Raw genomic sequence first — 24,962 nt, 5'->3', positions numbered from 1 at the left:
TGTTCCCTGTCCCTGGTATGTTTTTCTCCCAGATATCCACATGGTGAAACACCTTATCTCCTTGCTCAAATGTCAAGAAGACCTACCTCGAACCACCTTATTTAACATTGCAATCTACACAGCAATCTCGTTAATGTCTCTAACTCTGCTTTATTATTTTCCCATATCACTTATCATCTCCTAATATACTATATAACATACTAATTGCTTGTATTGTTTATTGACTATAGCCTCCCACCAGAATGAAAGCTCCTAAGCACAGACATTTTTGTTTAATTTGTTCACTGATATATCCCAAACAGACCAATACTTTGCACAGGGCAAGTACTCAAGAAATATTATTTGTATGAATTAATCAACACTTGAAACTGGAGCTTAAATATGGACTAGAGAGATCTGAGGCCAGCAGAAGAAAACTCAAATGGCCCAGATACACTCAGCACCTAAATTATGCTCCCAGACAATTAGCTACTTATAAAAGCTGTATTATTTCCTTCAGATCTCAAGAAGGACTGTTACAGCACTGCTGACCTCTGCATGATACTAAACCACACTAGAAACAAATATACAGGAAGTACGAGAAGGAATGTCCACTATTTTCACCTTTCCCTATAGGTGACTCCATATTAAACATAGTCCTGTCTTCTTTCTCTGACTTGAAAAGTCACTTTTCCTTTTCTTTTTCTCTTTTTTTTTTTTTTTGAGCAGAGTCTCACTCTGTCGCCCAGGCTGGAGTGCAGTGGTACAACCTCAGTTCACTGCAGCCTCTGCCTTCCGAGTTGAAGTGATTGTTGTGCTTCAGCCTCCCAAGTAGCTGGGATTACAGGCGTGCACCACCACACCTAGCTAACTTTTGTATTTTTTGTAGAGATGAGGTTTCACCATGTTGGCCAGACTGGTCTCGAACCCCTGGCCTCAACTGATCTGCCCACCCTGGCCTCCCAAAGTGCTGGGATTACAGGCGTGCGCCACCGCGCCTGGCCAAAAGTCACTTTTCAATACTACATAATTTAGGAATTAGAGAAAGCAGGTCAGGCAAGGGGCTAACGTGGCTTTCAAAATGATGAATTTATTCCCATGGATTAAGCACAGACTCTTACAAGTTAGAACTAGAAGACTATCATTTATGTCAGTGGTTCTCAACCATGGCTGTATATTTGAATCCCGGAGGCACTTAAAAAACACTGTAGCTGCCCCTCCCTTGGGTGAGGCTCAGGTAGCATAGGTTTCAAAAGCTTCCTAGGTCACTAAAGTTCCCAGGTGATTCCAATGTGCAAACAAGTTTGAGAACTGATGAGCTATATGACCTTGGGGAAATTACTTGGCTTCACTGAGCCTAACTCATGTGGCTTTTGTGAGGACTAAATGAGATTTTGCACATATACCATCAGGTGCTATTAGTATCACTGCCACTTCTCCCTTTTCCATCATCACCACCACCACCTTTTCTACTATTACTATTATCATCATTGGTGGTATCATTTCCTTCCTCCTTTTCTTTCTTTTTATTGAGATTTAATTTACATATCATAAAATCCAGCCTTTTAAAAATGTATGATTCAGTGGTTTTTAGTATACTCACAAAGTTGTGCAACCATCACCACCATTTAATTCCAGAACATTTTCATCACCCCAGAAAGAAATGCCATACCCATGAGCAACCTCTCCTCCCAGCCCCTGGGAACCACTAATCTACTTTCTATCTTTACGCATTTAACTATTCTGGATATTTCATATGAATGAAATCCTATAGCATGTAGCCTTTCATGTCAGGCTTTTTTCACTTAGCATAACATTTTTGAAGATCATCCACATTGTAGCATGCTTCATTTTTAGGACTGAATAATAGTCCATTGTATGGATACATCACATTTTGTTTTCAGCAGTTTTTCTCACTTTTTGGCAATTATGAATAATACTGCTATGAACACTTATACACACTGTTTTGTGTGCCCATGTTTCCAGTTCTCTTGTGTATACAGCCAGGAGTGGAACTGTTGGGTCATATGGTAAATCTATGTTTAACTTTTTTTTTTTTTTTGAGACGGAGTCTCGCTCTGTCGCCCAGGCTGGCGTGGGGTGGCGCGATCTCGGCTCACTGCAAGCTCCGCCTCCTGGGTTCACGCCATTCTCCTGCCTCAGCCTCCCGAGCAGCTGGGACTACAGGTGCCCGCCACCACGCCTGGCTAATTTTTTGTATTTTTTAGTAGAGACGGGGTTTCACCGTGTTAGCCAGGATGGTCTCTATCTCCTGACTTTGTGATCCACCCGCTTCGGCCTCCCAGAGTGCTGGGATTAGAGGCGTGAGCCACCGCACCCGGCCTATGTTTAACTATTTGAGCAATTACTAAACTCTCTAAAGTGGCTGCAGCACCATTTTATATTGCCACCATCAGTGTACAAGGATTCTGATTTCTCTACATCCTCACCAACATTTGTTATTATCTTTCTGACCCTAGCCATCCTAGTGTGAAGTGGTATTTCATTGTTGTGATGTGCATTTTCCTGGTGACTAATGATGTTAATCATCTTTTCTTTCTTTTCTTTTTCAATACTGGATTGGGGTCTCTGTTGCCCAGGCTGGAGTACAGTGGCACAATCTTAGATCACCACAGCACTGAACTCTAGGCTCAAGTGATCCTTCCTGCCTCAGCCTCTCCAGTAGCTGGGACTACAGGTGCATGCCGCCATGGCTGGCTGATTTTTAAATTTTTTTTGTAGAGACAAAGTTCTCACTATGTTGCCCAGGTTAGTTTTCAATGCCTGACCTCAAACAATCCTCCTGCCTCGACCTCCCAAAGTGCTGGGATTTCGGGCGTGAGCCACCATGCCCAGCCAACGTTAAGCATCTTTTCATGTTCTCACTGGCCGTTTGTGTATCTTCTTGCCTATCCAAATTCTTAACCATTTTTATACTGGATTAGTTATCTTTTTATTACTAAGTTGTAAGAGTTCTTTATATATTCTAGATACATTCTGCTGATCCTTATAAGATACATGTTTTACAAATATTGTCCCTCATTTTGAGGGTTATCTTTTATCCTTCACTTTCCTGACAGTGTCCTTTGAAGTATGAACATTTTTAATTTTAATGAAGTCCAATTTATCTATTTTTCCTTTGGTTGCTTGTGTATTACTAACTTTTAAGAAGAAAGGAAAAAAGTTATGAAGATATTCTATAACCAAGTAAGTTGTTCAGACTTATAATAATCCCTCATTAAATCATGAATTCCCATATAGAAAACACATCCACTTTATCTGGGGGGAGGGCAGGAAGGAATGCAATTCATCTCTTACATTTTTAATTAACTAGATTTTCAGATAAAATATTAGACCTTTGAATGTCAAATGTCCAAGAAACTGCAAAGAAATAAAACCTGAGTTAGATTTGTGTGTTTTCAGAGCCATTTGTTGCAACAGCTAGATGTTCATAATCCTTACAAGAAGTGGAATTGTTTTTTCAAATTGAGCATATTTAAATATTTTTAAAATAGTTTCAAACAAGTATTTTTCTGCAACTGTACAAAATTAGTGGCATGACATAACCTAAATGTTCTATTACTGCTCAATAAATACTAACTAGACAATACATAATCCCAAATAATCAACTGGCATTATATAATTTTCCAATGTAATAATCCCAAAGAATCAATTGTGATTATAGTAATTTTTCTAACCAAAACAACAAAAGTTGGTCATTATGAATCTCTTGAAAAAGGTAATCAGTACCTCTATTATGTTTTTTTACTTTGTCAACAAACTTTTTAATTAAAAAAACTTTTTAATTTAAAAATTGTTGGTGGCAATAGTTGTACAACAATGTGAATGCACTTATTGCCACTGAAATGCATATTTTAAATGGTAAATCTTATGTATATTTAACCACAATTTTAAAAAGAGAAAAGGGGAGAAAATAAAAGAGAAAAAAAGAGTAGGAAAAACAGAGACCCCTAAAACAAATAAACCAGTCTGAGCACCTGCTGGCAGACAACACTTGGACATTCAAGAAAAGCAGGCTGAGGAAGGCACAGTTTACTGGGCACGCAGACAGATCGCCAGCAAAGCAGGCTCTATAAACAGCATAGGCGGTAGGTTACCCTGGAAGAGTAATATGACCCATCATATATCCAGAGAGCTTTGTCTCTAAAGTAAGATGCAGGGCTCTAAAAGGATGTCCTTCATACTTCCTAAGACCTGGGTTGCATCAAAATGTCATTCATTGTATCTTCATACCACTTACACCACGATCCTCTTAAAATGAAGTTAAGCTAATTAATGGCAGTATGTTGTTTTTTGGTTAACAGGAAACTAGTGTACCAGTACTCTAAAGAAAAAAAAAGAAAGCGAGGTAACCTCAGGGCAAAGAACCATGAAAAATCCACAATGTACCTCCTTGCTTTGCAGTTCTTTTAAGAATATTGTTTAGTGTCTAAAACAAGTAAAATGGCATTTTTTCAGGAAACACCTTTGACCATACTTCCAAAGTAATAAAGCCTGTTTAGTCCAGCTTCTCAATTTATAGCCATAAGTGTACATTACAAGGCAATAGTTCTTTAATGTATGAACTTGGGACACAGATTTTTCAAAAAGTGAATAAAGCCAAAGAAGATTTTGTGAAAATAGTTCTCATAAATATAACAAGCACCACTGAATATAATTTTATTCTAAATTGATCCAGTTTATGTTCCAAATCTTATTTTTATAGCCTTCCTATGGTAAATGCTCAACAAGGATTTGCTGAATAGATGAATGAGAAGGACCAAGTCTTAATTTGAATTTGTTCTGGTAACAGAGAGATAATCACATAAATGAAAAACTCCTTATTCTGGCTATGATTAAAAGGTGAGAAAATAACAGATGTTGGTGAGGTTGCAGAGGAAAGGGAAGTACTTATACACTGCTGGTGGGACTGTAAATTAGTTCAGGCACTGTGGAAAGTAGTTTGGAGACTTCTCAAAGAACTTAAAATAGAATTACCATTCAACCCAGCGATCCCCTTACTGAGTATACACCCAAAGGAATGTTAATCATTCTACCAAAAAGACACATGAATGTGTATGTTCATCACAACACTATTCACAATAGCAAAGACATAGAATCAATGTAGATGCCCATCAACGGTGGACTGTATTAAAAAGTGTGGTACACATACACCACGGACTACTACACAGGCATAAAAACGAAGAAAGTCATATCCTTTGCAGCAACATGGACACAGCTGGAGGCCATAATCCTAAGTGAAGTAAAAACAGCAACAACAACAAAAAACCAAATACTACATGTTCCCGCTTACAAGTGGGAGCTAAACATTGAATACACCTGGAGATAAAAAGAGGCCCAACAGACACTGGGGCCTACTTGAGGGGAGATAGTAGGAGGAGGGTGAGGTTTGAAAAACTACCTATCAGGTACTATGCTCACTACCTGTGACCTGGGTGACAAAATCATTTGCACACCAAACCCCAGCAACACACAATTTACCCACGTAACAAATCTGCACATGTGCTCCTTGAACCTAAAATAAAGGTTGGAGAGGCCAGGTGGGGTGGTTCACGTCTGTAATCCCAGAACTTTGGAGGCCAAGGCGGGCAGATCGCACGGTCCAGGAGTTCGAGACCAGCCTGACCAACATGGTGAAACACCCCTGTCTCTACTAAAAATACAAAAATTAGCTGGGAGTGGTGGTGTGCACCTGTAATCCTGGCTACTCAGGAGGCTGAGGCAGGAGAATTGCTTGAACCTGGGAGGCAGAGGTTGCAGTGAGCCAATATCGCACCACTGCACTCCAGCCTGGGCAACAGCGCAAGACTCTGTCTTAAAAAAAAAAAAAAAAAAAAAAAAAAAGTTGGAGGAGGAAAAAAAAAAAAAACCCAAAAAACTCCTTATTCTTTCTAGATCTATCTAGACTGCTACATCAATAAAATAGAATCTAGCACCCTTGCAATTCAATGTAACAGACATAATAAGATTCCTCCTAGAAAGAAAAAAGGAGGAAGGAGGATGGAGAGGGGAAGAAAAGGAGAGGAAGGAATACCTTATTATGCCAGAAGGAACTTCTCTAATGATGACAAGGGTTAGATCAGACCTCAGGAAAGCTAAAGGGCGCCAATCTCACTTAACACTCAAGGGTCTACCAAAAACTGAAGTGAAATATTCTATTTCTATAAAACTGGTCTTCTACTTGACCTTTATCAGGGAAGATGGGGTAAGCTCACTGTAAAATACGATTTTTTCATTTTGTGTGTGTGTGTGTGTGTGGTTTTTTTTTTTTTTTTTTTGAGATGGAGTCTTGCTCTGTTGCCAGGCTGGAGTGCAGTGGCACAATCTCAGCTCACTGCCACCTCTGACTCCCTGGTTCAAGTGATTCTCCTGCCTCAGCCTCCAGAGCAGTTGGGATTACAGTCACGTGCCACCACACCCAGCTAATTTTTGTATTTTTTAAGTAGGGACAGGGTATCACAATATTGGCCAGGATGGTCTTGATCTCCTGACCTTGTGATCCGCCTACCTCGGCCTCCCAAAGTGCTGGGATTACAGATGTGAGCCACATCGCCTGGCTGTAAAATATGATTTTTCTCATTCCCTTCTGTAGTGTCTCACTCAGCATACTGTTGAGGCAGCCCAGAGCTATAAGACAGAAAAACCCTATACAGGGAGCAATTCCTAAAAGACTATGTTATGGACTGAACTGTATCCCCCACCAAAGTTGTATGTTGAATTCCTAACCTCCAGCATCTCAGAATGTGACCCTATTTGGACAGGTTGACTACAGATATATTAAGATGAGGTCATACTGTAGTAGGTAGATCCCTACTTCGATGTGACTGTAAAATGTGGACACAGACAGGGACCTAGGGAAAACACCATGTGAAGGCTGGAGTTTGCTGCCACAAGCTAAGGAACTACCGGAAGCTAGAAGACAGGCCTGAAACAGACCCTTCCCCGGCACCTTCAGAGGGACCATGGCCCTGCCAACACCCTGATTTTGGATTTCTGGCTTTCGGAACTATGAGACAATGCATTCATGTTGTTCTGTGTCATATGGTTTGTGGTACTTTGTTACCATAGCCCTAGGGAACTAATGCAGACTATAAGAGGCCAGTGTGCACTAGCCTACCCTCCTCAGATTGTACTTCAGATCCAGTCTTCTGCCTCATGGCCACAGCCACTACATTACCCCCAGCCTCAGCACCTCACTCTTGCTGCAAAAGCTCTGGTCTCCCTTACTTCAGACTCTATCTTCACTTTCTTCAATTGTCAAACCTCACTGCACACCACCTTCTTTGCATCAACCCCTTATTTAAAAAACTCCAGTGACTCACCGATTTTTACAGGAAAAAGCTAAAATTCTCCTGACTGGCATTCAGGCCTCTCTCTAAGCTAGCTCCAAATGCTAGGTGATACTCTCTTAGTGACCCTAGAACACGTAACTTTTTTTGTTGCCCAGGCTGGTATGCAGTGGCATAACCACAGCTCACTGCAGCCTTCACTTCTTGGGCTCAAGCAATTCCCCCTCCTCAGCTTCCCAGGTAGCAGGGACCACAGGCACATACCACCATGACCAGCTAATTTTTATAGAGATAGACTCTCACCATGTTGCCCAGGCTGGTCAGAACATACAACTGTTATTCTCTATGTCATGCTTCCTTCTCCACTTGCCACTCTCCCCTTTCATCAGTCCAAATCTTGACCTTCCTGTGAAAACTACTGTCAGGACACACTTTCTCCTTGAAGCTCTCTCTCTATACTTGAGCCTAACACAACAGCCATATTTCTGATTCTATGCACTTTACTGCCTGCATCAGTCATCTGTACTCTTCACAGATTGCTTTGCATAGTTACCTGGCATTTGAAAAGTATATGCTTCAATTTCATAGCTGGACTAGGAGCTCCTTAATAATAGGGTCTATGTCTTATAATTTTGGAGGTACTTCTCAAAGCCAAAGACAATGCTTGGTGTATTACAGGCAACCTCTAAATTCTTACTGAATTAACTATTAAACATATATGAAAAATTCCTAGAAATGCTACCTTTGGCACTTCCTTCAATCAGGGAATTGAAATTGGAATAAATCTACAGATTTCATATAGTACTAATGGTCCCACATGTATCTGAATAATTTAAAACTTACAAGGAATAAGAGGAAAAAAATGACTTGAGTCCCAAGTTACTTACCATTCTTCATCACTACATTGGACCACACATTGGCATTCAGGGCTTGGACAATTCGCTTTACTCCTGTAGATTCCGGGAAGTCGTCTAATCAGGGAGGGAAATATACATATTTATACATAACACTCATACAGATATACATACACATTCACAAAAATATGACCGGGCACGGTGGCTCACGCCTGTAATCCCAGCACTTTGGGAGGCCGAGGCAGGCAGATCACCTGAGGTTGGGAGTTCGAGACCAGCCTGACCAACATGGAGAAACCCCGTCTCTACTAAAAAATACAAAATTAGCCGGGTGTGGTAGCGCATGCCCGTAATTCCAGCTACTCAGGAGGCTGAGGCAGGAGAATCACTTGAACCCAGGAGGTGGAGGTTGTGGTGAGCCAAGATGACACCATTCCAGCCTGGGTAACAACAGCAAAACTCCATCTCAAAAAAGAAAAGAAAATGTTATGTATATATCCCCCAAGCCATATTTTCAAATGACTGTGGTTTTGTTATCCTGTTTATTTAGTTGTTAGTTCACATTGTACAAGGAAAAAAACAAATACAGAGCTTGGAGCTCCTGATAAGAATACTCTAGAGAAACTCATTTCCTCCTCAGCTGTCTGAGGATTGACCACCATCATGAACGACATGGTAACTATCCAAACTGGAAAGTTCATGACCAACCAACTACTTCAGAGAAAACAAATGGTCATTGATGTCCTTCACCCCAGGAAGGCAACACTACCTAAGACAGAAATTTGGGAAAAAGTAGCCAAAATGTACAAGACCACACCAGATGTCATCTTTGAATTCAGAACTCATTTTGGTGGTGGCAAGACTACTGGCTTTGGCATAATTTATGATTCCTTGGATTATGCAAACGAAAAGGAACACAAACATAGACTTACAAGACATGGCCTGTGTGAGAAGAAAAAGACCTCAAGAAAGCAATGAAAGGAATGCAAGAACAGCATGAAGAAAGTTAGGCAGACTACAAAGGCCAGTGTTGGTGCTGGCAAAAAGCCGAAGGAGCAAAGGTGCTGGAAGGATGTTATCTGTGGCCGCTGTGGTTTTTTCATGATTAATAAACTAAAAACTTTCAAGTGGAAAAAAAAGAATATTCCAGAAACTAAAGCAATTAAATAAACACACAATATAAGGCAGTTATATAAAAAAGTTATCCTCACCAATGGAATCTATTTATATTCTGAAAATGTAAGATTCCACTTATTACACACATTCCTGGCACAGTATGAGAGATACCAATCTAGACAGAATGAGTTTCCTTAAGGCAGGAACAGTCCTCTTATTAATAGTATGCTATAAAATCATGTAAATGCTCTATCCTCCGCTGGAAACGAAAGAATAATAAGTGTTATTTATGATTGATATCTATAGAGGAACTTCTTGATCAGAGAAAGACAGTTTGAGTGAGAAGTGAAATGACTACAAGTCTAAGAGACAGGCAAAGGGTCATTACAATAACTTAGTTTATTATGAGTACTATCCTGCTTCTGGAATTTGACTGATACTACTCAGAATAATGGGGCTGTAATCCCATAGTGTACCAAAAAGGTGGTATTCTTAGCTACAACATAGGAATGATTGTGTACAAAGGAAATGGAGATCCTACAGATGTTGAGGACTGTAAGGCTGCATCTGGAAAACAATGACAGAAATAGTTTTCATGTGGTTAAAAAAGGAAAGTTTCCTGAGTTTACAGAACATAATCCACACAGAACCTGTCTCTAGTGGCCAGCCTAGCCCTGGGTGGTTTAACAGGAAGAGCACAGAGTTACATGTCAGAATATCTGAATTTGAAGCCAGGCTGTGACACTTATTAGCTATTTGATCAAGGGCGAATCACTTACACCATTCTTACAGAAAGTGGAAACAATACCACTCTATGCACATCTCTCCTAGAGGAAAGATGCACTGGAACTGACGATTTACTAATGTAACCTTCCCCCACACTGGAAACTCCTTGAGGGCAGGAATCTTGTCTTACTGAGTTCATATGCCCACTGCCTAGCACAGTGCCTGAAAAACAGCAGGCACTCACCAACTGTTTAATGGATCGATGAATCATTTAAAGAATACCAGCCTACCAACCTAACAGAAATATAGTGATTAAATTGAAAATATAGTGATTAAATTGAAAATACTCAGCCAGGCGGGGTGGCTCATGCCTGTAACCCCAGCACTTTGGGAGGCCAAGGCAGGCGGATCACGAGGTCAGGAGATAGAGACCATCCTCTGGCTAACATGGTGAAACACCGTCTCTACTAAAAATACCAAAAAAAAAAAAAAATTACCCGGGCATGGTGGTGGGCGCAGTCCCAGTTACTTGGGAGGCTGAGGCAGGAGAATAGTGTGAACCTGGGAAGCAGAGCTTGCAGTGAGCTGAGATCGCGCCACTGCACTCTGGGCGACAAAGAGAGACTCTGTGTCAAATAAATAAAGAAAGAAATAAAAATAAATAAAGAAAATACTCTACCAAGATAAGTTTATCACCACCAATGTTTGGATGAAAATCTAAAAGTCACATTTATCTTAACTGTGAATGACTTAATTCTCAAAAGAATAACTAATATTTTAGATGACATAACCAGGAACCAAAAATGTGGTCTGAAATGAAGAGCTAGTACCCATAAGAGGAAAATTAATACAAACTAGCATAAAGTCCTATATTCATGTTCGAATAATACATGCAAGTAAAAGATGAGGAAATATGGCTTAGGAATAGTTTGTATTTTAAAAGTCTAGGAAGGTTTTCATTATGTTACCTAAAGATGACATATCAAAAAACCCATTTTAAGATTAATCTGAATGAATACAAGAACATTATTCAGACAAAGGGCTATGAGAAATACAGTGTATAAAGGAGCAGAGATTCCAAAATGATAACAGTCAGATACTGACTCTCAAGGACAAGAGAAAGAGAAAATTCTATTGCCAGAAATCACACAGGCTCACATACACAAAACAGGGCACAAGTTTCAGGGACCTAGAAAAACACAGAAAAAGATGTATTTGCCAATTTTCAATACTCTTTAAAATGAGCAAGGAGAAAAACCAGCCTTTTTACTTCGGCTTTGTTCTCTTCTTCCCTGGCAAGTTTTATTCTCAAAGGTAACAGTATTTTGGAAAAATTATAAATAAAACCAGAATATAGAAAAATATTTCTTAATTCCTTAATAAAAATACAAGTTTCATGAAATTACTGCTTATGTCTTATCTATGTACTTTAATTCACGTTGGTTTTCCCCGCCCAGGATGTCTTTTGGAACAACTGGCATATTCACAATGCCACCTCTCCACCAGTCCTCTCACTACAAGCCCAGGACCTTTTCTAACTTCTTCCCCATGGAGCAGCTGACACGTGAGAGTTCACAATGCCAACATGTTCTCTGCACTTTTAAACAAAAATAAGCTCTCCTGTCTCTAAAATACCACAGCACCACTATTTCTTCTATAATACTTATGACATTCCACTTGATAATTCAATTATCTGTAAGTTTCATCTCTTGTACCAGATTATAAGGTTTTGGTGAACCAAAAACCCTCTTATCCTGGTAGATACAACAACAGGTGTACTTCAAAGGAGAAAAGATGAGAAAAGAAATGGGGAAGGGGAGTAGAAAAGGGGAAGAAATAGAAGGTCCAGCAATAGCGGAGGACAGCGATTGCAGAGCTACCTGGGGTGGAGGTGGGGGATTAAATTAGGGGTCTGTTTTTTGGCTTCATATGTCCAAAAGACATTCAAATAGATCTGAAATGTCCCCTGCGATTCCTGGGAATTCAGTCTTAGGTTACTATGAATTCAAAATAAGAAACATCAACTTTAACTACTATGAAGGTCTAACTCTCCTTCTTCAGCAGTGGGGAAAGGAAAAAGAATTGGGAAAATGACAAAGATTTTAGAAAGCAGCCTTATACCTTTATCCATAAGAAAAACACACATTTTCAAAAGTTCTAAAACAGGTGGTAAAACCAAATAAATGAATTCTCACACTAAATATAAGACTACATCAATGGATTTTGCTTAAATCCTTGAAACAGCTGGGGAAAAAAGTTTCTTGAATTTTGCTGTGATTCTTCTTCCCTGAATTAAAATAATCTCTCATATCTGAATCTAAGTGCCATATTTTCTACTAACACATAAACACTTACCATCCTCCTCAGGCAACTCCTCTGGACTAAGTTCTACCAATTCGAAGCCATGTCTGATGCACCATTCTTGAGCTTTCTGTCGGTTTACACCTAAAATAATATGCAAAAGAATCTTCATAAGTAAGAAGAAAACAAAACATGACTATTCCTGCAATATTCTTCATAAATCTCAATGTGTTTCCCTTAATGTCAATGTTATTCTAAAGGCATCTATTCTAAAGGCATCTAAAATAACAAAAAGAAAATGATTTCTCAACCCTGAAGTATCCATTCTTAAAAAAAAGTAAATATTACAAGATACCAAAGAAAAATAGCTGAAAATATTTTCATAAAGCAATAAAGTCACATGGGATGTATGTCCTAAGTTAAGGAAACAGATGTACTCTGTTTATCAAGGAATGGCAAATGCGTGTCCCATCCACATGCCTTACCATCTTCAGACACTCTATCACAGACCAAGATCATCACCTCAGGTAACCATGCTTCTGCCAGTGGAAGCCATGAGGAGACACTGTCGAGACCCGATTTCTAGAAGGAACAAAAAATATAAACAAACAAAACCAGAGAAGAGATAGTAAGATAAAATGTAACGGGAAAAAAAGAAGGCATGCAGTAATTTCTTATTCAAGCCTTCATAGAAAACAAAGTCTTACTTGTGTGCTGTCAAAGTAAACCACAAATGCTTGGACAGATTCTGCAATCTCTGCAGTCACAAGAAATTTGTTTGGCACCACACACAAATTGATGTCCGCTGAATAGTATTTATTATCAATGGTCCAGGGATAAAATCTCACAGCGTCATTGGAAGTCACTTCCACAATAAGATCTTCCGTTCCAAGGATATCTAAAAATAAATGACAACATTACCATGTAAAGTGCAAAACCAATATACATTGGTTGATTTTCTCAGTCAGATACCAGATAAAGCTGGTACTTTCGCTGTTTCCTTTTATGTGAGGATTTCAAAGGACCCTGCATTTATTAGCTTTAATCCTATCTTCTCTGATCATCTGATTACAAAAGTTATGGTGATATAATTTAAGTCATTGACTTTTTCTCTTTAAGAACACAAAAATCATTGTGAACTAGATTAGATAGTAGTAAAGGAAAAAACAGTCATACAACCAAATATCCAGAAAAGAGCAAGTAGAAGACAAAGAATGACAGTTGTATTTATCGTATTGCTTAAGTACTTCATAGGAGGTAGGACTATAACAAGCTTCTGGAATCTGTAACTACTTTGTACTTATTGCAAACTAAAAGGAAGATAGGATTAAGGCTAACCCATTAATAAAATAGAAGAGCTACATATATTTCTTGGACTGAATGCTTAGACATTAATTCAGCTAATGAAATAAGAGAATGGATACTGATAAATGACCTGAATTCTATTTATATTCAGCCTTGTTCACATTCTTTGAAAGCCAACCCAAATTCTTGTTTGATCAAGACACTTCTGGTAAATTTTAAATGTGTAATAGCCAAACAAATTACTACAACTAAATTTAGATTCTAAAAGATTAGATTATAACTAAATCTTTCGGAAATGTACGTGCAGCATGTATATAATAGGAAATCCCCATAGTAAGAGACAAGTCAGTGATGAACAAATGAATACAGACATGATCACGGAGCCATGGAAGCATTTTGCTTCCATTATGTTATACAGTACTTACAACTGGAAGAGAAATTACAAGTTGTTCTAACCTAAACTCCCATCTTTCACACCCATACCCACAACCTCCACTTTATACAAATGTGGAAAATGAGCTTATAGAAGTAAAATGACTTGCCATTAATTGACTTATCAGAAGAATATAAAGCAAAACAGTCACACACTCCTCATCAATGCATACTAAGATGAACACGTATTAATGAAATGTGCCTCAAACTCATAATTAGCAAGACACTGAAAACTAGAAATTAATTTTAAATCCCAGAGCTAACATCATATATTTGAAAAGATGCCATCATTTCTGCTCAATATAAAGTTATGGGGAAAGTATTTAGTCCAAAAGACTGCTAGGAATTATGTACAAAGTGTGGTGTAAGAGTGTATACACACATGTGTTCTTTTTATTAGCAAAGTTTCATCACGTGGTTAAGAGGAACTAATCTTCTCAAGAAAGAAAGGTCAGCCCTTTTTTTAACAAAAAATTTAAATTTAAAATAAATTTAAGGTTTTATCTTTGATATAAAGCATATCATGAAACTAAAAAATTTTTTTCACCAGAACCAGAATTGTTACTCTTAAATTAGCAGAAGGTCTACGTCAATATTTGACAATCTGAGTGTATCCCATTTCTTTAAGAAATCGGCAGTTCTGTCTACTTAATTTCTACCTGAAGTCATTATCTTTTACTTAGTGTCAGTCAATTCCATCGCAACCAGCTGCTACGTCCCTTATGGAGCATTAAGACAATTTCAGGTGGGAAATAAACAGGTAAGTTATTAAAATCAAAGACATTGTTTTCATGTAAATGTCTCACAGAAAAACAAAAACTAGATCAAAGTCTACATTGCATTCAAATCTAACACTCCAAACTTCAAGAAGGTGGCATAGTAACATGTGGCTGTGTTTCTAAAAGCTGAATACTGGCACAGCTAACACACATGCCACAATACGCTGATAAATACGCACATAAAAGAAAGAAACTAAAACAACCAGAAAAGCAAAAAAAGTATAAACTAATTTTTTAATGGTGAAAAGAGCCAACATATAAAATCAGTCTTCATTCTTTTTTTTTTTTTTTTTTGAGACGGAGTCTCACTCTGTCACCCAGGCTGGAGTGCAGTGGCGTGATCTCGGCTCACTGCAACCTCCACCTCCCAGGTTCATGCCATTCTCCTGCCTCAGCCTCCCGAGTAGCTGGGACTACAGACACCCGCCACCACGCCTGGCTAGTTTTTGGTATTTTTAGTACAGACTTAGTAACACAGGTTTCACCATGTTAGCCAGGATGGTCTCGATCTCCTGACCTCGTAATCCGCCCGCCTTGGCCTCCCAAAGTGCTAGAATTACAGGCGTGAGCCACTGTGCCTGGCCATCCATGGGTAATTTTTAAAAATAGCAAACTGCGTATTTTTTAAAGGAGGGAAGCACAAATAATAAAATACAGTAATGAATTCACTTGTTGCTAAGGGGTAAAGTACAAAGGCAGAGGGGGACTAATATTCCTGTCATTGCTACAATCAGTTCTTAATATTTCCTAAATCGGTTGTATTGTTAAAAACTGGAATAAAAAAATTGGGGTTATGCTTTCTTTGCTCCTCAACATGAGAAATCTAAAATCAATTAAAATGGCATTACTAACTGCAATTTAAAATTACTAACAGCAATTTAAAATATTTAGATCCATTAATGATGGCTCATTTTATTAATGTTTAGAACACAAAAGAACAAAACAATGTTTGTTACTCAGACCACTTACAATTTCAATTTTATACTTGCATTTGCAAATGATTAAGATATTTACTTAACACGGGGAAAGAAGCTGTTTCTTTCTTTTTTCTCCAAACCTAGATAGGAATGGAACCAATAAGTTGGGAAAATGAATTTCACATTTCAGTGTTTCAGTAGCTAGTGGGCTTTGGCTTTTGTTTTATTCTCTGTGCTGCCTAAACAAGTTGATAGCTCAATTTACTTATCAGATTTTTTTTTAACATTTTATGTCTAATCAGACACTTTCTTCAAGACTGCATATGGACTTCATTATCACATCTGTGCCATATTAGAGCTAGGGAGAGAATAGTAAAGACTGTCTCATTCTAATTCTTATGATCAATATCATAACGTAGAGTTTAATTTAAAAAATGTAAATGTCTACACTAAATATAGCTTTCTTCCCTCATGTTTTCTATTTGATTTTCAAATGCTTAACAAGTTTATTCTTTTCCAAATTAAAATGAAATTATTCAAATTATGCACATGGCTAAAGGTTTCTGGAGATCAGCTAATATAATTCACTCATTTTACAGATGAGAAAGCTGAGGCCCAGGAAAAAAGAAGCCACTTGCCTAATAGGAGCAGAGCCTAAAACTGGATTCGATTCACCAACATTCTTTCTTACTATACCGTGATGTTACAATACTTAGCATCTGAGCTGGATCACACTTGAGTCTCTAATAGTGACAAGCCAAAACTAGTCTATGGACCTAAAGTATCCTCTGCCCTTTTAGGAACACCAAAAATAATAGCCAGAATATGGGCACAATTATATACGGATGTGCAGTACAATTAACCCATCAGAAAACTGTCTATGACATTCAGGTATTTATATGTCAACAATGAGTCACAGTGATCTTGAGGTTTTTTTGTTGTTTTTTTGTGTGTGTGTTTTTTGCAAGACTTCCTAGAAAAACCTGCAGTGGGCTCCCTTCTTTGTCCTTCACTAAATTATTATGTTGTAGACTCCGATATGCACAAAGAAAATCAAGAGCAGCTTTCCCCTCCTCCTGGTGGATGCCAGCCTGTCTCATTCACACTGTTGGCAGCCACCTGGTGGAGCTGTAATACATCACTTTTTAAGAGACAAACACTAGGTGTTTACTTGCCAGGTCTGTTACTACAAACTCCATTTCACAGCTTACAACAGTTAATTTGTAGTGCTTTTACAAAGGAAGTTAGATGCCAACTCAGTTCTAGTAGCAAACATAAACCTTTCCTTCAGTGTTAAGTGCAAGTATAAACCTCTATCCCTATTTGAGAAACTTTTTACAAAGCCATCAATTCTCCAGTAACTCCCATTTACTTTCTCACATCCTTGGTCAACTTCTTTTCCCTATGATCTCATGTGGTAAGTTACAGAAAATAAAGATTCAAGAGCTTTGAAGGAAGCCATGTTCCAAGGCAACATTTCAGTTCAGTAACCCAACATCTTCCTCTTTTTATTCAGCTTTCTACTCTTCCCTGTATATCCTAATAATGATCCTTCCCTCAGAGAAACTACAAATGTGGTAACCAATCAAATGAAAGAAAAGAGGCAGCTAGCTTTCTATGGTTAAGAATCAATAAGAGGTGATACTCTTTTTAGCATGAATTAGAAGGCAATATGAAGTTCAAGGTGAATTCCCAAACACCACAAATATCTGTTCTCCTACACACACACATTTTATCTATATATAAACTTGCACATACACAACCCTTACCTTATGCCCTCACCTATCCACCTCAGCCAAAAAAGACAAATGCATTCTAAACTAGACATGTTGATACTGTTATGGATTTTTTATGTCTCCTTTAGTAGTAAGGAAATTAAGTACACTTTTAATATCAGTAGTATTAATGTGCACTTAACCAATCATGACATTCTTTGTGAAGCAAAGCTGTCCAGTGGTTAAATCATATTTTCTATGCCCTGAGGGAAGTGACAGCTGCCACCTCAAATCAAGATGATCCCTCCGGAAACCAGCACTCTTCTCAGACTGCAAAGTTGGTTTTATTCTTTCTCATAAACTGAAACTGCCTTGACAGCCAGGCATCATAACCTCTCACCCCAGATATGAGTGTCTTTCATGGAATCCACTCTTCTGGAGACACAACATTCTTCTTTCTTCCCTTTGTGAAGGCAGTACTAACAAGAAGGGAGAAGAGCATGGAAAGCAGAGACAGCACAGACCTGGGGTCCCACAGGCCTGCATTTGCATGGGCTGGCTCTCTGCAAAGCCTTGGGCAGATTAACCCCTCTGTGTCTCATTTCCTTACCTGCAAACAGGGATGAGAACACTTCTGAAAAAGCTTAAATGAATTAAATGAAACTATGTCAAAGAAAGTACAGACACTGGGCACAGAGTAGGCCCTTAGTAAGCACAGAGTAGGCCCTTAGTAAATATTCATTTCCTTCTTCCCAACTCACTTTTTTTCACATTTGTGACAGCCCTCCTGACTAGAGGTAGGTTAGAGATGCACTGAGGAGTTAGTAAGAAACATTACAGTCAGGATAACCATCTCCTTTAAGCTGCGCTAGCCTCGCCCTTCTACCCCAGACCACCCCCTAAAATAAACTTGAAATTTTTCTTTTCCACTGCTAAGGCATATGCTGAGACAGAAGAGAAGGCAATTAGGAAAATTATAGGAGGCAGCAGAGTCTGACGTCAGCTGAAAGGAAAAGTAGCCATTATGAAAGAAAAGAACTGAGCAAAATATGACTTAGGAAAAATTCAAAACCTAGAGTTTTCATTAACCAGCAAGGGAAAAGAGAGACTTTTAAAAATCATATTGGATTCATACTGTTGCAAGCAACTACAGTTTCTTACCCACAACTTCATGAGACTGTCAAACAAGGTGCGTGCTACTCTGTCAAATATTTTGTAGTAGGTGTGAACAGGTTAGTCCCTAAATACTAAAAGTAGATGATACTGCTCCAGTGGAAAGGGACTTTGTAGCATGGTAGTATTTAAAGGTTAAAACTGTGCAACATTAGAGTTGAGACTTCACAGACAAACGTCAGGAAACTCATATCTGAGGCTCCCTGTGTAATCATACCCCAGCCTCCTGGTGCAAGTATACGTGATATTTGCTGCAGTCTGTATGACAGGTCAATCACTGGAGTAGTATAGACTTGCTGAGGGAAGAGTAACTGGATTGAGTTAAAGCAACATACTGCTTTAACAACAGTACAGAGATTCTGGGTTGCTTACAACACTTAATTACCTCTTCCTGACACACCCCTTTTTTCTGGTTACACGCTAAACTCGCATTTCCACATGCTCTTAAGCTTTTTATATCACAGCGGAAACATTTTAAAGCTGAAGCAGAGGAAATCCAACCCAGTCCTCCTCTTTTTCCTCAAGTTTACTTTCTCCCAATAGTCATCTGGAATTGGTCACCACAGCTGCATCTTAAAATAATTGGGGAAAGTCAGCGGGCGGTGTAGGGGGATGCAGGATGGGTGGGGGGTGTCTCTGCTTGCTTTTAGAAGACCGTACAATGCAGTCAAACATACACACAAGAACATAAAAAAGCAATCAGGAAAGGGAGAGAGAATATGGAGAAGGGTTTTATAAAGATCAAGCAGGAAACATCAGCCTCTAAGTTTTATGGGCTGCATGCAAAGACCACTTTGTCAATTCTAGTGGCACAGCTGATGGACAATTCCTACCTATATTTTAGAAGGGTAAGGCACTTCTCTGAATTCCCTTGCTAGTTCTAAATATACCCCTAAAGCAGTGATTCTCTATGGGGATGAGATTCTCCCCAACCCTACCAAGGGGACATAGGTCAACACCTGGAGACATTTTTGCATCACAATAGGGGTATGTCACTAGCATCTAGTGAGTAGAGGTCAAAAATTCTGCTAAACAGCCACCCTACAATGCACAAGATAGCCCCACAAGACAAGGAATTGTCTGGCCCAAAAGGTCAACAGTGTCGAAGCTGAGATACCCTGTCCTATAGCAAAGAAACCTTATGGAATTTACTTAGCTGTATTCATGAAACAAAATAAAAGTTCTGGAATGCAAAATTGGTTTTATTCTTTCTCAAAAAGCTGAAACTAGGCATTACAGTCAGGCATCACAACTACCTACCCCAGATAAAAATATCTTCCATTTATATCTAATAAAATCTCTCTCTGATAAAGTCTATCTAAAATGTCTTCTTTGATTAACCATAAAAATTATTTGGCAATTAACCTCAGAAGCTTTGAAAATAATCTATGAATGATAGATTTCTAGAAGAATTCATAAGCCTAAACAGGACAATTATGAGATAAAAATAATTTTCATATTCAAATGGTAATTTTTCATAAACAAATCAGCATCAAGTAATAAAACCTTACAAGAAATGTCAATGTCTGCTCAGGATGACAACATCTGCAGTAGATGCTAATTTACTCTAAAAAAAGACAAACATGTTTGACATGAATTTTCCAAAACAGAATAAGTTTAATGAATAATGGAGAACATTCATTCTGTAGCCCCTGTACTCAAGTATTGAAAATAAGCTTGATCAGTTAGAAAATGTCAGAAAGCTAACAGATCCAACGTCCCAGCATTCAAAAGGTTCCTCTAAAAGGGTAAAATCATTATTGGGCAACAGATGGTCAATGAATCATGGAAAACAAAAACACTAATAAGTAAGACATTATTGAAAGTAAAAATTGTTTCAAGACACCACAAAGAAAAAGAAAACCCAAGCCATAGAACAGGAGAAAATGTTTGCAAATTATTATATATCAATAAGGGACTTGTAACCAGAATATATAAAGAACTTTTTCATTAATAAGAAGACCACAAAACCAATTTAAAAGCGGGCAAAAAAGAGCTAGGCACAGTGGCTCACGCCTGTAATCCCAGCACTTTGAGAGGCCAAAGTGGGTAGATTGCTTGAGTCCAGGAATTTGAGACAAGGCTGCCCAGCATGGTGAAACCCCGTCTCTACCAAAAATATAAAAAATTAGCTAGGCGTGGTGGCACACACCTATAATGCCAGCTTCTTGGGAAGCTGAGGCATAAGAATTGCTTGAACCTCAGAGGCGGAGGCTGCAGTGAGCCAAGATCACACCACTGCACTCCAGCCTGGGCAAGAGAGTGAGACTTCATGTTAAAAAAATAAAATAGGTAAAAAAAAAAAAAAAAAAGTGGGCAAAAAAGATCTGAATAGACATTTCATCAAAGAAGATATTAAAATGGACTATATGCACATGAAAAGATTCTCAACATCATGAGTTATTAAGGAAATGCAAATCAAAACCACAATGAAATACTACTTCACATCCACTAGAATAGCTATAACAAAAAATAAAGATAATAACAAGTATTGTTATTGTCCAAAGATATGGAGAAATTAGAATCCTCACTGATGGGAATATAAAATGGTACAGCCACTCTGGAAGAAAACAGTTTGGCAGTTTCTTAAAATACCAAATATAAATTTACCATATGACCCAGCAATTCCACTCCTAGGCATCTACCCAAGAGAAATGAAAACAGATGTCCCATGAAAACTTGCACAAGAATGTTCATAACAGCATTATTCACAATAGCCAAAAAGTGGAAACAATCCAAATGTCCATCAACTGATGAACGGATAAACAAAATGTGGTATATCCATACAATGGAATATGAAGTACATCCTACAATATAGATGAACTTCAAAAACATTATGCTATCTGAAAGAAGCCAGACACAAAAGATCACATATTATGATTCCATTTATATACAATGTGCAAATCTACAAAGACAAAAAGTACATTAGTGGTTGCATGGAGCTCAGGAGTGACTGCAAATAGTCACAAAGTTCCTTCCGGAATGATGGAAATGTTCTACAATCAGATTGCAATGATGGTTGCACAAATCTGTAAATATATTAAAAAAACACTGAATTATACAATTAAAACAGGCAGATTTTATACTACTTAAATTATATTCCAAAAAGCTGCTAAAAACCATAAAAACTGGGAGATAATGACCCCATTACTAATAAGGTAGGTGACTGAGACACATAATGTTTTAAGTACTTAGAACAATGGATGGCACATTTGAACAAATCTGGTCAATATTTATGGAATGAAGTTAACTTGTTTAAAGTCAGATAGCTAAAAAAAGGATAGAATTCAGTACTCAATCCACAAATTTTTTTTTTCACCACAGAAACCCTATACAACTCCAGGAAAAGTCAGACAAAACAGCCACCCTGGTACATCAAGATCACAGTGTTGCTTATTACCAAATGATCAAACATTTTCCTGATCTGAGCAGGCTGGAGTTTGACCCAAATACAGTGACACTTTTCTCCACTTCTGTGTCAAACCAGCCATCAGATCCGTACGGAAAATTAAACTCTAAATACGTTTTTGTTACTGAACCTACACTATCATAAAGCCTCTTTAATAGTTTCACAACAGGCCAGGTGTGCTGGCTCACACCTGTAACCCCAGCACTTTGGGAGGCCAAGGTGAGCGGATCAGCTGAGCTCAGGAGTTCAAGACCAGCCTGGGCAACACGACAAAACCCCTTCTTTACAAAAAATACAAATATTAGCCAGGTGTGGTGGCCTGAGCCTGTAGTCCCAGCTACTTGGAGTAGGGTAGGGGGGCTGACGCAGGAGAATCACTTGAGCCTGGGAGGCGAAGGTTGCAGTGAGCCGAGATCACGCCACTGCACTCCAGCCTGGGTGACAGAGCAAGACCCTGTCTCAAAAAAAAAAAAAAAAGAAGAGTTTCACAACTGTCCTGGTCCATCAATCTATGTCAATATTGCTTCCTGAATAAGAATTATTAGAGACGTATTTGTGGAATCCGTGTGTGCTGGCTCCAAAATAAATACAATGTTATGTCCAAATTATCATTCTTGCCAAACTTAAAATAATTTTCATACCTTTGAGAGGTGAAGCCAGCTGGACTTCCTGGGTTGAGTGGGGGACTAGGAGAACTTTTCTGTCTAGCTAAAGGATTGTAAACGCACCAATCAGCACTCTGTAAAAACATACCAATCAGCACTCTGTGTCTAGCTAAAGGAGTGTAAATGCACCAATCAGCACTCTGTAAAATGGACCAATCAGCAGGATGTGGGCAGGGCCAAATAAGGGAATAAAAGCTGGCCACCCAAGCCAGCAGCGGCAACCTGCTCAGGTCCCCTTCCACGCTGTGGAAGCTTTGTTCTTTTGCTCTTCACAATACATCTTGCTGCTGCTCACTCTTTGGGTCCGCACTACCTTTATGAGCTGTAACACTCACTGTGAGGGTCTATGGCTTCATTCCTGAAGTCAGCGAGACCATGAACCCACCAGGAGCAACAAACAACTCCGGATGCACCACCTTTAAGAGCTGTAACACTCACTGCCAAGGTCTGTGGCTTCACTCCTGATGTCAGCGAGACCACGAGCCCACCGGAAGGAAGAAACTCCAGACACATCTGAACATCTGAAGGAACAAACTCCACACACCATCTTTAAGAACTGTAACGCTCGCCGTGAGGGTCCACAGCTTCATTCTTGAAGTCAACGAGATCAAGAACTCACCAAAAGGAACCAATTCTGGACACATTTTGGTGACCATGAAGGGACTATCGCCTAGCGGTGAGTACCATCAGACCCCTTTCGCTTGATATTCTATCCTATTTTTCCTTAGAATTCGGGGGCTAAATACCAGGCACCTGTCGGCCAGTTAAAAGCGACTAGCGCGGCCGCCAGACTAAAGACACGGGTGTCAGGCTTTCTGGGAAAGGGCTCTCTAACAACCCCTGACTCTTTGGAGTTGGGAGCATTGGTTTGCCTGGAACCAGCTTCCACTTTTCCTGTACTTCTGGGCTGAGCCGAGGGTCAACAGAGAGGAAAGCCATTCAGCTCCAGGGTCCTGACAACAAGTTGGTTGACCCTTTGGCCATGAATGGAACTCTCAAAGTTACATCACCCAAACGAGACTCGCCCATCTATCCTATCTATCCTGACCCTTGCCTCCTGGGTCCTAATGCCTGTCAGACAAACTTCCTCTAGCCTCTCTTCTCTGAGACTAGTCCCACTTCCACAACCACTCCCTGTCTCTTGTGCTTTTCTAGTTTCTCCTATAAGAATGATTTCTAGTATAAACTCCAGGACTCTACTCCCTTCTTTAGGCACCAGGGCTCACCAATCAGAAAGACATTCTTTGCGCAAAGCCCTGTCGGTGGTGGGGGTACTATCTTATCTGGAATTTTAGGATCCCTCCTCAGACTAGCAGGCCTAACAAAATGTATTCCTGAAGCTAGAATATGGGGAGCTTCAGAAATGATATCCTTCCTATCATATGATGAGAAGTGAGGACAAAAGGCATCACTCTTCCAACCCTGGAGATCCCTTCCCTCCCTCAGGTTATGGCCCCCCACTTCATTTTTGGGGCACAACATCTTTATAGGACGGGGTAAAGTCCCAATACTAACAGGAGAATGCTTAGGACTCTAACAGGTTTTTGAGAATGCGTCAGTAAGGGCCACTAAATCCAAGCTTCCTTGTTCCTCTTTGTGGTCTAAGAGGACAGGCAAGGGTGCAGGTTTTCGAGAATGCGTCGGTAAGGGCCACTAAATCCGACCTTCCTCAGTCCTCCTTGTGGTCTAGGAGGAAAACTAGTGTTTCTGCTGCTGCATCGGTGAGCACAGCTATTCTGATCAGCAGGGTCCAGGGACCATTGCGAGTTCTTGGGCGGGGAGAGGGGAAACAAACCAAAACCGCAGGCGGTTTTGTCTTTCAGATGTGAAACACTCAGGCACCAACAGGCTCACCCTTGAAATGCATCCTAAGCCACTGGGACCAATTTGACCTGCAAACCCTGAAAGAGGGGCAGTTCATTTTTTTCTGCATTATGGCTTGGCCCCAATATTCTCTCTCTGATGGGGAAAAATGGCCACCTGAGAGATGTATAAATTACAATACTATCCTGCAGCTTGACCTTTTCTGTAAGAGGGAAGGCTAATGGAGTGAAATACCTTATGTCCAAGCTTTCTTTTCACTGAAGGAGAATACACAACTATGCAAAGCTTGCAATTTACACCCCACAGGAGGACCTCTCAGCTTATCTCCATATCCTAGCCTCCCTATAGCTCCCCTTCCTATTAATGATAAGCCTCCTCTAATCTCCTCTGCCCAGAAGGAAACAAGCAAAGAAATCTCCAAAGGACCACAAAAACCCCCAGGCTATTGGTTATGTCC

The 24,962-nt window shown here is 39.3% G+C and overlaps 1 protein-coding gene and 1 pseudogene across 4 annotated transcripts in view; one reads left to right on the top strand and one right to left on the bottom strand.

The window, feature by feature from the left end:
• Positions 1-24,962, bottom strand: part of LOC105488115 (alpha and gamma adaptin binding protein) — a 60,577-nt gene that overhangs the window by 24,244 nt on the left and 11,371 nt on the right. For all 4 annotated transcript variants that reach the window (XM_011751893.2, XM_071101158.1, XM_011751901.2 and 1 more), the window contains exons 2-5: positions 12,994-13,184; positions 12,772-12,868; positions 12,341-12,430; positions 8,177-8,260 (exon numbers count right to left, since the gene is read on the bottom strand). In XM_011751893.2, the coding sequence (XP_011750195.1) occupies positions 8,177-8,260; positions 12,341-12,430; positions 12,772-12,868; positions 12,994-13,184 (462 nt within the window). The remainder of the gene's footprint in view (positions 1-8,176; positions 8,261-12,340; positions 12,431-12,771; positions 12,869-12,993; positions 13,185-24,962) is intronic.
• Positions 8,807-9,121, top strand: LOC139364447 (small ribosomal subunit protein eS24 pseudogene; annotated as a pseudogene).

Source organism: Macaca nemestrina, chromosome 7 (assembly GCF_043159975.1).
Source record: "Macaca nemestrina isolate mMacNem1 chromosome 7, mMacNem.hap1, whole genome shotgun sequence".
In the NCBI taxonomy this organism is placed as follows: domain Eukaryota; kingdom Metazoa; phylum Chordata; class Mammalia; order Primates; family Cercopithecidae; genus Macaca; species Macaca nemestrina.
The sequence above is the reverse complement of the archived record's forward strand: the minus strand, read 5'-3'. Positions and strand labels throughout refer to the sequence as shown.